The sequence below is a fragment of the Salvelinus fontinalis genome, chromosome 21 (genome assembly GCF_029448725.1).
Source record: "Salvelinus fontinalis isolate EN_2023a chromosome 21, ASM2944872v1, whole genome shotgun sequence".
Classification (NCBI taxonomy): domain Eukaryota; kingdom Metazoa; phylum Chordata; class Actinopteri; order Salmoniformes; family Salmonidae; genus Salvelinus; species Salvelinus fontinalis.
The window spans coordinates 38803447-38814993 of NC_074685.1; the positions used below are offsets into that span (position 1 = coordinate 38803447).

The following is an 11547-nucleotide window of genomic DNA, read 5'->3' on the forward strand; positions in this document are numbered from 1 at the left end:
TTGATGCTGTAACTAACCAAGCTCTTATCCCCTCCCCCCTCCTCCAGGTGTTCATGGATAAGATGGGCCGTGACAAGCAGGGCCAGATGATAGTGTACCACCTCATTGACCTCCTGAAGAGAGGATACAGACTCCCTGCTCCCCAGGGCTGTCCCGAGGAGGTGAGGCTGACCGTCTGTTTTTGTCTGTTTGTCTCCGTCTGTCTCTGTATGTTGTGTATATCTGATTGCCAGCTAAACTCGAGCCTCCCTCAAAATCGTAAGGCAGCCTAAACAGAGAGCCCAGTACATGTTTGACATATTTTATGTTTTTAGGTGTTTTTTTTAATAGTTTTTAATTTTTTATAATCTTTTTAGTTTTGTTGATAAGTAATTGAGTTGTTGATTGGATATATCTGGTTGCTTTCACCCACGGAGTTGCAGGACTGATGGCAGGATGACTTGTCAGGTTTAGCTAGGCTGGCTAATATTAGCATTTTAAAAGACGCATTTCAACACCGGCTACTTCTTGATCAATGGTGACCTGACTGGAGTATGGAAACGGCAGCGAGCTCGTACTGATGTGTGGTGGCCTTTTCTTGCGCTGTAGCAGCAGCAGAGGCATCACCCAAGTGGGCGCTACACGTGAGTTGTGGTGGAATACCAAGTCCAGGCTACAGAGAGGCTGAGCTGTGGACGACATCAGGGCCAGCAAGCCAATTGCGTCATTATATTTCTACGGCATCAACTGACACCACCATGATCTAACTCAGTTTAGGAGCCAGAGATCGCTGATCTGCCGAGGGAGTCCTGCTCTGTGTCTATGACAATGTCATCCTGTCCTTTGTTTTGTTATGTTATACTGTATGTGTTGTTAAGTTCATGTGACACTGAAACTGACACAGGAAATGGAGCAGAGACCTTCAACCATGCCCCTGGTAATACTGTTGAGCGTTCGAATGAGGAAAACATTCAGCAACAGCCACATGTGTTAAGAGAACATGGTTGTTCCAATCTGAAAACTGGATAAACTGTTAACTACAAGGACAGAGAAAGTGGTACTCCACATACAGCAACCGTCATTGGACGAACAGGGAAAGCAAAAGGAAAACTTGCAGTAGTCTGAACCAGCTACACTTTCTGGTACAACAGGGTCAGCTGACCTGTCACTTGTAGATAATATCAGAATTGAACCAATGGAAAATCGAGAAAAACAGAATGACATTCAAAATGATGATGTACTTGAAACCAAGGACGTGTCATTTGACTCAGCTAAGCTAGATGAGCTCAGTAATTGGAGGAAAAATTGAGTGTTTGAGGAAGTCAAAGACATTGGCCAAAAATGCGTCTCAACAAGGTGGGTGTGTACCCTTAAAGAATCCTTAACTGGAATAGTGCCCAAAGCACGTCTAGTGGCTAGAGGTTTTGAGGAGCTGGCTGCTAAACAACTCCCAAAAGACTCACCGACATGCGCCTCAGAGTCACTCAGATTGCTGATGTCAGTGATCTGCCAGAAAAAATGGAAACTTAATTCCATAGACATCAAATCTGCATTTTTGCAGGGAACAGAGCTGTCAAGGGACATTCACATCCGACCTCCGCCCGAAGCTAAAAGCGAAGGAACACTGTGGAAACTAAAAAAGTGTGTGTATGGACTGGCAGATGGATCACTCTACTGGTACAACAAAGTCAAGGCAACAATGCTGAATACAGGTGGAAAAATGTCATAAGTGGATCCTGCAGTCTTCTATTGGCTTGATCAAGACTGCAATGTGACTGGAGTACTTGCCTGTCATGTTGATGACTTTATCTGGGGTGGCTCACAGACCTTTGCTTCAACTGTGATTCCATACCTCAAAGCTGTTTTCTAGGTTGGCCGTGAGGAGCATGATCATTTTTGTTATGTTGGCATAGAGTTTATTACAGTTGATGGAAAAATACTGATGCTTCGCTAGGGAACCTTACAGATGGAGGCACACAAGGTGGACATCTAATCGTGTTAATGGGTGAAGGAGGAAGATTCTCACCTATCTGTTGGCAGTCAAAAGGATCAGAAGGGTTGTCCGAAGCGGACTTGCTGGAGAAACACTTGCTCTTGCGGATGGAATTGACAATGCGATCTTTCTTGCAACTCTGTTCTCAGAGCTTACCACTGGTGAGACAAAACGGCACATTCTACCTGTAGTTTGTGTCACTGACAACTACTCATTAGTTGATGCTGTGAAGTCAACCAAGTCTGTCACAGAGAAAAGACTTCGAGATTAGCAGCATCAAGGAACTTAATCAAGCACAGAGAATCCAGCGGATTCTGTGGTCGACCACAAAGGAACAGCTTGCTGACTGTCTGACTAAAAAGGAGCATCCGGTCTTGTGCTCCTACAGGCTCTCAGTAATGGAAAGTGGCAGCTTGAGTAATACAAATAAAAACTGTCACACAACTCATTTGTAATGGGGATCTTGAATAATACTTGGACATTTAATTATGTTGATGTTTTATTTGTCTTTAAAGAAAAGGGGGAGATTGTTAAGTTCATGTTTTAAGTATCCCTACATTTCTGTTATTACAAGGCTATCACTTAGTCAAGAGTGCGCATGCGCAGGGAGTCTAGTCGTCGATGGACCTAGCCTTGAGTGTAATGGCTACCTTGTAGTGTGTTCATATCTTATAGTAAACTTTGTTAAACTGGAACCTTGTCGTTGTGTCATTTCGAGTTAACATGTGTCACCCAATTCTGCCTAGTAGGCTAGGTCTACTGTGTAACTTATACCTACTACTATGTTACATTTTTGAACCATTTATTTAAGAGGACTTTTTTGTGTCATCCTCAATGATTTGAAATGCATTATCCACTTGTGTGCTTGTATTCCGTTTTAAATGGTCAACTCTATCTATTTACCCCTCAGATCCACAACATGATGACAGAGTGCTGGAATGGTGACCCAGGTCTGCGGCCCACCTTCAAGAAGTTAGCCCAGAGTGTGGACACGTTCCGGGACAGTAAAGAGGGCTGAGGAACCTTTCCTGGAGGGTTCTGCTGGAGGTGACCTGGCCCAGCCCACATGATCACCTTGTCCAGTAAGAAACGCTCATTTTCATTTTCCATTGTAAAACGTTTTGCTACGATGTGCCCTAATCAATACAGCCCTGGCGACGCCTTAACTCTCAAAGACTACGACAATGAAGTCACTTGAGCCAACAGTCTTCTGGAGCAGATAGGAGGAGAAAACGGGGAGGATTACCAATGGAATTCTGGGAGAAATCACAAAAAGACAATATTGAAGTCTGTCTTTGTGTGCGAACCTACCTCTTTTTTCACTGATTTGGGGGAAGGAAAATGACCACATGCTGTTACTTTGCCGTCGTCTTTTCTCCATTCTGGGATGTTTTCACTGTGGCTATTATGACTTATTTTGGGCTCTGGCCTCAGACTCCAGCACAGGCAGAACACACTCCGCTGTTGTATATGTTGATGCTAATGGCAGCAGAGAAACACGTCAAGGATAGCAATACGGACGACGTCCATTTAGTAAAGACGTGAAGAGTGTTCCATCTGCCTCCCTCCTCAACTCAAGTGGATTATGTCAAACCACTTTTCTCTTTGTCACGGTCATCCATATTGCGTTAATGTGCCGTCATCTCACCTGCTGACCTCCATTGGAATATGAATGTGCACTTCTGCCGGATCAGTAGTACGTATAAGAAAATGGACGAGACTGTTTTGTCTGTCAGTTTGTTTGTCCTTTTATTTCAGGTTGTTATGGCAGCCGTGCGGACTGTCATAGGCGATGCCACGTCAATGTCAAAACTTCGAAGGTTAAAGTGTTTTGAGTGAACATATTTTTTTTTTTTTTTTTTTTTTTTTTAAAAGCGATAATCTATGTTCATGGGTTTTTAACATGTATTTATTTAATTGTTTTTATACAAGCCACTATTTACCTGTTTGCGAGTTGAACGTAAGTGTGCTGGTGTTACATTTGAGTTATAATGCTTTGGCTAAATTGATTGTAAAATATCAGCTATTTTATATCAAAGCAGTCATACAGTATTAAAGGGTATGTTATTGCAAAACTGGTCAGACATTGATTTTGTTGCTTTAGTGGCATGTTTTATGTATTTGTGTGAGACAAAAGTTCAACTGCCATTTTATTTGGTTGTATTCATCCTCTTGAGTGGAAAGTTGGTGACTCCCATCTCCATCCACACCGTCAGCCCTCAAAAAAGGTCACATACACACACGTGCGCACCAGACCTGGGTTCAAATACATGTGTATTTGAGTATCTGTTATTTCAATTACTTTAAAAAAAAATTATTTGAGTATTTTCAAAATACACAGAAAAAAACGAATACTTCATCAAAAACTTTCCTGGAACACTATTTGAACCCCTTTTCAAATATATTTGCACCAAACACTTTGCTGCTCCATGTCCAACGAGCTTTTAGAAACTGTTTTTGTAACATGTAAGAGACACCAATGTAAAGTATGGGCTGCATATTGTGATTAATACGTCAAATGAGACCTTGAATAGCTTCGATTTCAAACGAAACTTAAGTACATTCACAACTATTTTCAAATGCACACCAAATAATCCAAATATTTATTTGAAAACACTGTCTTTCAAATGCTTCCAATGATATGTATTTTAAGTAATTGTAAATACATGCAAATCTTTCCAAATAGTATTTTTTTTAAATACATTCCAATATTCAACTACTTGTTCTTTCAAATTACGATGCTCTAAATACTTGTTTTGAAATGTATTGAAGGGTAATTGCACACATGGACGCACACACACTCCACAGAGAAATTTGTATCTATTTAAGGCGCTGACTGGTGACTTAAACCATTGTCAAATACTCAGGTATAGTCGGATTACAGTCAGGAATGGTCTCCCACTGAGAAAACTGTGATTTGTTGTGATTGCTTTGAGGCTAAATGAGGTAGGATCCTCATAAACCAGTGAGTCCCTGTTAAAACTAGCTGTGTGAAATCCCTCTCATGGACACCTTGATAGTGGTGGTGATAGTAAGTGTAACTAATGATCTGTGGAAGTATGGTAGTCATTGCAATAACCGTTATTGTGTCTGGTGGATCCTCCTGTCGTCAGGGCCACCAGCTAACTGTTACCGTTTCCATGGTAAACCAGGAGAGTGGTGAGAGAAAAAAAAAGCTAATAAGGGAAACTAAGAGCTTATTACCTGACTTGTTGCCATGGCGTCAGCTACAGTAAACATTGAGTAAATGGCCAACAATAATGTGGTTTTACCCCAGGTAGAATGCAGACATGAAATAATTTAGTTTGGATGAACCTAATAAATAACTGTGTTCTTTCATAGCTAGCACATTTTTTGCTTTTCTATTAAAGTGGATGAGACATTTCAACGTGGACAAGATGTGATTTCCAAAATAGACTTTATATACACTTAACATATATTCACAGTATTTCAATGGGGTATTCTTGGGTGTAAAGGGGGATGCATTTTTCAAGTCATTCAAACAATTGTATTTCTCAGGGAAGTGCATAGGTGCTCTTTGCTTCAGTAATTAATTTAATGATGAAACAACACATTTAATTGCAAACTATTTGCCTTACACATTATACAGAAAAGCGTACAAAGCCATTTGAACAGCTAGCCCAGCATTTCCCAAACCTGGTCCTCTGGATCATTGCCCTAACACTACACAGCTGATTTAAATGATCAAAGCTGGATGATTAGTTGATGATTTGAATTAGCTGTGTTGGGCTAGGGCAAAACCCAAACGTGCACTCCTTGGGGTCCCGAGGACTGCGTTTGGGAAATCCTGAGCCAGCCTGTGTTGAAATTTCTCCCATCAACAACCTAATCGAACACTGAAAAGAAAACGGCTACCTGTCACCCACACTCCAATAACACAGAGAGGAGGTGGGCCGATAAACCCAAGCTAGGGCAGCTCTACCTCCACCATCCTGTCGCCCACTGCCCCAGTCTCAGCACAGACGCCCAATGTCATTCTTAGTGCAGCCCTGGTTGCAGCACATGCCAGCTACGCCCAAGGAAAAGTTCCTCTTTCGCTTGTTGCGGCGTTGCCAATTGATGCTTGGGCTCCTGGCCAACTCTCTGGCTCCCACCACCAATGCATGATTCTGGAGCTCTTCACTGGGGTCGAGGTTGACCGCGGACCCCCTATGGTCCCCCACTCCATCCAGGAGTGAGAGGAGTTCAGCCAGGGGGGTGGGGGATGAGGAGGAGAGCTGGAGAGGGTGGTCTGCTACTGCGGCCTGGTCCAGACCATGAGGCCAGTTGAGTCTGCTGTCCTCGCCCTCTCTGACATCACTATGGGAGCTGGCATGGAAGAGATCTGAGCATAGGGGGGGGACAGTCAGTAGGGGTGAGTACACCCTGCATTAATATTTTGGTTGTCATCCATCCGATCAAGATGAGCCGATAACTATCTGATCAAGTATTGTTGCTTCTACACATGGTTTTAAAATGCCTCCTATCTGCCGACTGCATCTGCATTGTGAGCAGATTCCCTGGTCCCTCCCTGTACGCAAACTAATCCAACCTGCCTTGGACCTTCCCTTATGGCACAAGCTGTGTAAATCAACAGGAAAAAAAGCATACTTTTATACTCAATAGTTATACTCATCATTACGGCCTACTTTTGTTAACCAACAATTTAATACTGGGCTTAATACTGTCCCGATAGCCTCATCAGCTCATGCTCTTTGTTTTATTCCAAATGATTTGTAAATGCGGAAGTGGCCTCGCTGATGCTTACAGAAAGTTATGCGCCTTTACGAATCAGTTTGGACATCTTCTGCACTTTATTGCTAGCTATTAGTCTGGAAAATGCTCAAAGATTCACAGAATATAATAGAACAGAATTCAATAAAGATTCTGCGTTAGCCTACACTAGACCTAAACAGTTCTACCAAAGGAGCAGAAATGTAACATGCTGGGAGAATGACTGTGTCCAAATAATTGATAATGATAATGTGATAATTCCGAAACGGAGTCACTTTCACTCATCGAGGGTTGATTATAGGCCTACTACAAACATGTTGAGGATGTGACGGACTATGATGGAGTCACAGCACAAGAGCGCAGTGTATGGCAAGGTACATTACATGACCAAAAGTATGTAGACACCTGCTTATCGGGCATTAATATGGAGTTAAACCCCCCCCCCCCCCCCCTTTACTGCGATAACAGCCTCCACTCTTCTGGGAAGGCTTTCCACTAGATGTTGGAACATTACTGCGGGGATTGCTTCTATTCGGCCACAAGAACATTAGTGAGGTCAGGCACTGATGTTGGGCGATTAGGCCTGGCTCGCAGTCGGTGTTCCAATTCATCCCAAAGGTGTTCAATGGGGTTGAGGTCAGGGCTCTGTGCAGGTCAGTCAACTTCTTCCACAACGGTCTCGACAAACCATTTCTGTATGGACCTCGCTTTGTGCATGGGGGCATTGTCATGCTGAAACAGGAAAGGGCCTTCCCCAAACAGTTGGAAGCACAGAATCATCTAGACTGTCATCATATGCTGTAGCATTAAGATTTCCCTTCACTGGAACTAAGGGGCCTAGCCCGAACCATGAAAAACAGCCCCAGGCCATTATTCCTCCTCCACCAAACTTTACAGTTTGCACTATGCAATCGGGCAGGTATCGTTTTCCTGGCATCCACCAAACCCAGATTCGTCCATCGGACTGCCAGATGGTGAAGCGTGATTCATCAATCCAGAGTCGCATTTCCACTGCTCCAGAGTCCAATAGTGGCGAGCTTCACACCACTCCAGCCGACGCCCCTGGGCGATCTTAGGCTTGTGTGCGGCTGCTCAGCCATGGCAAGCCATTTCATGATGCTCCCGACTAACATTTATTGTACTGACCTTGCTTGGAAAGGCAGTTTGGAAATTGGTAGTGAGTGTTGCAACCAAGGAAATACAATTTTTACGCACTTCAGCGGTCCTGTTCTGTGAGCTTGTGTGGCCTACCACTTCACGGCTGAGCCGCTGTTGCTCCTAGACATTTCTACTTTACGATAACAGCACTTATTTGACCGGGGCAGCTCTAACACCTGTCAGCAACGGGTGTGGCTGAAATAGCCAAATCCACTAATTTGAAGGGGTGTCCACATATTTTTGTATATATTGTAGGCCTAATTTTCCACCTGTAGGCTACCTTTAGAGCCAGAGTGGATTTTTATACAATTTCTATAGACAAACCACTGTACTAAATACTGGCCAAACACATGTTGTGTTAGTCCCATGTGTCATGAGCTGAAATAAAAGATCAAAGATTTTCCATAAGCACAAAATGATTATTTCTCTCAAATTTGTTTATATCCCTGTTAGTGAGCAGTTCTCCTTTGCCAAGATAATCCATCCACCTGACAGGTGTGGCATATCAAGAAGCTGATTAAACTGCATGATCATTACACAGGTGCACCTTGTGCTGGGGTCAATAAAAGGCCACTCTAAAATGTGCAGTTTTGCAACACAAAATGCCACAGATGTCTCAAGTTTTGAGGGAGTGTGCAATTGGCATGCTGACTGCAGGAATGTCCACTAGAGCTGTTGCCAAATCATTTTATGTTAATTTCTCTACCATAAGCCGTTGGAGGCCAACGTCGTTTTAGAGAATTTGGCAGTACATCCATCCGGCCTCACAACCACCAGACCATGTGTAACCACGCCAGCCCAGGACATCCATATCTGGCTTCTTCACCTGAGACCAGCCACCCGGACAGCTGATGAAACTGAGTATTTCTGTCTGTAATAAAGCCCTTTTGTGTGGGAAAAACTCATTCTGATTGGCTGGGTCTTGCTCCATGGTGGGTGGGCCTATGATCTCCCAGGCCCAGCCATGTCTGCGCCCCTGCCCAGTCATGTGAAATACATAGATTAGGGCCTAATGAATTTATTTCAATTGACTGATTTCCTTAAATAAAGTGTAACTCAATAAAATCGTTATTTGTTGCGTTTATATTTTTGTTCAGTATAAATACCACTATTATTTTCATATCTGGTAATAGCAACATGAATTAGGGCTCTGTTCAATCTGTAACGATGAAGCGTTACAGATTCCGCTATAGCCTATAAATGTAAAGGTAATTTCAGAATGAGCCGATATAAGTAGCGTCTACTGCATTTCCGAAATGCGGTTTGAGTACAGCCCTTAGACTTTTCACAATACAAAAACGGTCAGCATTTAATTATCTCCATCATCCACAGCGCTGTCCAGAATTAACGGTGGGCGTTGGTGGGATCATGGGATGGCCACAATACTGCATCCAGCTCCGAATAAAAATGGGCTCTGGGTTATCCCGTTCTCACTCCTGCTATTACAGTCATTGACCTTTAAGATGTTTTCAAATATTTGATGTTGCGCTGGCATTGGACATGTGAACCCTTTTTCATGTATTAGGGACGATATCTTAGTAAATATCTTTATTTCTATACGTGTTATCTAATTTCGATTGGACTATGGCATCCGACCACAGTACCAGAAGGCACTTGGTTTCTATTGAAGTCCATGATCTTAATTCTGGAGGATTTGTAGAGGTAACCTATTGTTGTTCATACTTACTACCTCGACTGGCCGGTGTGATGTATTTTATGAGGGCGGGACAACCGTGAAATTGTCCATATTTATAGGCTATGCTTTTGTTATCAGGATTTGTTTACACTTCAAGAATATCCTTACAAGATGCGTCTTGGCTGCCTCCGGTGGTCAGAAAGACCTCATCAAAATCAGTTAATTAATACTTTGATTGTCTATAGGCCTGCCTGTCGACAAATGTGGGCACAATCAGAATGTGAAGAGACGTATTTTAGAACCAGGTATAAACGAGGCTAGTGAGACACATTATGTTAAAAAAGATCTACACTTTAATGCATAGACTCATGTGAATACCGGTACACAAACTCTAAAGGAGAATAGATAAAATGCGGGGTTCTTTTTTTAATTCCAACATGTTCCACCGTGTCAATACACCCTAACAATTAATTTCAGTAAAAATCAGAGGTTCACTGTTACTGCACGGATAGCTATGACGGTCAGAAACCGTGCTAAGTACATTGCAGGTCCACCGTGCTAATAATTGAAAGCGCTCTGAACAACTTTTACATAGGAAATTACAAAATAATGTTGGGTCGCTTAGGTTGATTGTGTTTCAATTAGTATACTTCTCGGTAATCAGTCCAACAGGGTACCATATTTTTTACAGAGGAAAAAGCAGCGCTCCCTATTTTCTAATTCTCCAACCAATACACTGTCGGTGGTTCTGAAGTAGGCTACCACTATCAAGCTGAAACGTCTCTCCATCGTTCTCTGGGACAGAATTGACCAAATGTACCAAAATCTTGATTGAATATATGCGCTTTTCTTTCAAAACCTAGACTGCAACTTTTGATTTTTAGACCATAGCTTGTGTCTTTTAAAATCGAAAATAAGACTTTGTAGGTCTACCAAAACAATGCGGCGCCCAAGTCACATGAGATGTACACAATTAATAGGCTATAACAACGTCTTACTGCGGAGAAAAGTACAAGTTTGACCAGTTCAACATCATCGACAAGTGTTTGCATTAAGGACCGCAATGATGTAGCTACTTACCCAAGTCTCCATCTTGGGACCGTTTCCAACGGGACCCGCCGCACGTGAAGATAACGGCTCTTATAAACTCTCTGCCGCACAGTTTCATCCCATTGTCTCTCGATAGGCTTTGAGTGCTTGTACACATTAACAAAGTACCAACACACACAAGGATGACAAAAGAAAGCTTTGGTAGCATTTTTCAGTTTAGAGCTGGCTTCCTTGTGAGAGAGATTAACTAAAGTTACCCTATAGTGTGCGGTCCTGGTGTTCTGTGTGTTCTGAGCTTCTATGCTGTACTGTGAGTCCAAGTTCTCTTGTCAATGTAGACTTCAATAGGATATCATTAGGTACCTCTCACTATCCCGTGATGCTTCTTGTGGTCTGTTTGCTACTGGTCCATCTTTTATAGTCACTAACCCCACACCATTACCATCCTGGGTGTGAGTCATATTACTCTACACTCCATCCACCTCCACCTGATAACAACCCCCAACAATTGCACACAGATGTTTAGGGGGTGCTTACATTTTTTTGGTACTCTCATACAGGATAGTAAAGTCCTAGTGCACTACTTTTGTGAGAAAAATATATAAATATCCCCCCCCCCCCCCCCCCCCCCAATTTGTTTTGTACAACTTGAAATTCTGATTCATCAGGGGGTGCTGCAGCACCCCTACTTCCCTAGCCGCATGTGCATGCTCTCTCTCTTACACACAAAGCAGGTGTAGAAAAGGATTCCAGACACACTTTAGATACATAACAATGAATGAATTCATGTTTGTTTTTTTACGTATTCTGGGTATAAATTCTTTCATGTAGCAGAATTACAGTGAAATGTCACTGTTCAGATTTGGAAACAGCTCAGAGCTATACACTCGAAACGGCTTCCAAATCTTCATCTGCAATAAACAATCTGTTTGTAAATGATGACCGGTACTGTGATAGCAGAAAATTAAGAATTTCTGTGGAAATTGATGAATATGAT

The 11547-nt window shown here is 42.6% G+C and overlaps 3 protein-coding genes across 5 annotated transcripts in view; 2 read left to right on the plus strand and 1 right to left on the minus strand.

Moving 5' to 3' along the window:
- The window catches only part of LOC129818857 (tyrosine-protein kinase JAK2-like), an 80081-nt gene extending 76034 nt beyond the window's left edge, over positions 1-4047 (plus strand). For all 3 annotated transcript variants that reach the window (XM_055875136.1, XM_055875137.1, XM_055875138.1), the window contains 2 exons: positions 48-161; positions 2883-4047. In XM_055875136.1, the coding sequence (XP_055731111.1) occupies positions 48-161; positions 2883-2990 (222 nt within the window). In that variant the 3' untranslated portion in view covers positions 2991-4047. The remainder of the gene's footprint in view (positions 1-47; positions 162-2882) is intronic.
- The window catches only part of LOC129818859 (programmed cell death 1 ligand 2-like), a 46954-nt gene continuing 38385 nt past the window's right edge, over positions 2979-11547 (plus strand). The window contains exon 1 of the mRNA XM_055875142.1: positions 2979-3054. Within this exon, the coding sequence (XP_055731117.1) occupies positions 3039-3054 (16 nt within the window). The 5' untranslated portion in view covers positions 2979-3038. The remainder of the gene's footprint in view (positions 3055-11547) is intronic.
- On the minus strand, positions 5374-11142 carry LOC129818860 (relaxin-3-like). Its single transcript, XM_055875143.1, has 2 exons — positions 10581-11142; positions 5374-6317 (listed from the first exon to the last, which is right to left on the minus strand). Exons 1-2 carry the CDS (start codon positions 10756-10758, stop codon positions 5947-5949), a joined length of 549 nt encoding a protein of 182 aa, XP_055731118.1. The 5' UTR covers positions 10759-11142; the 3' UTR covers positions 5374-5946.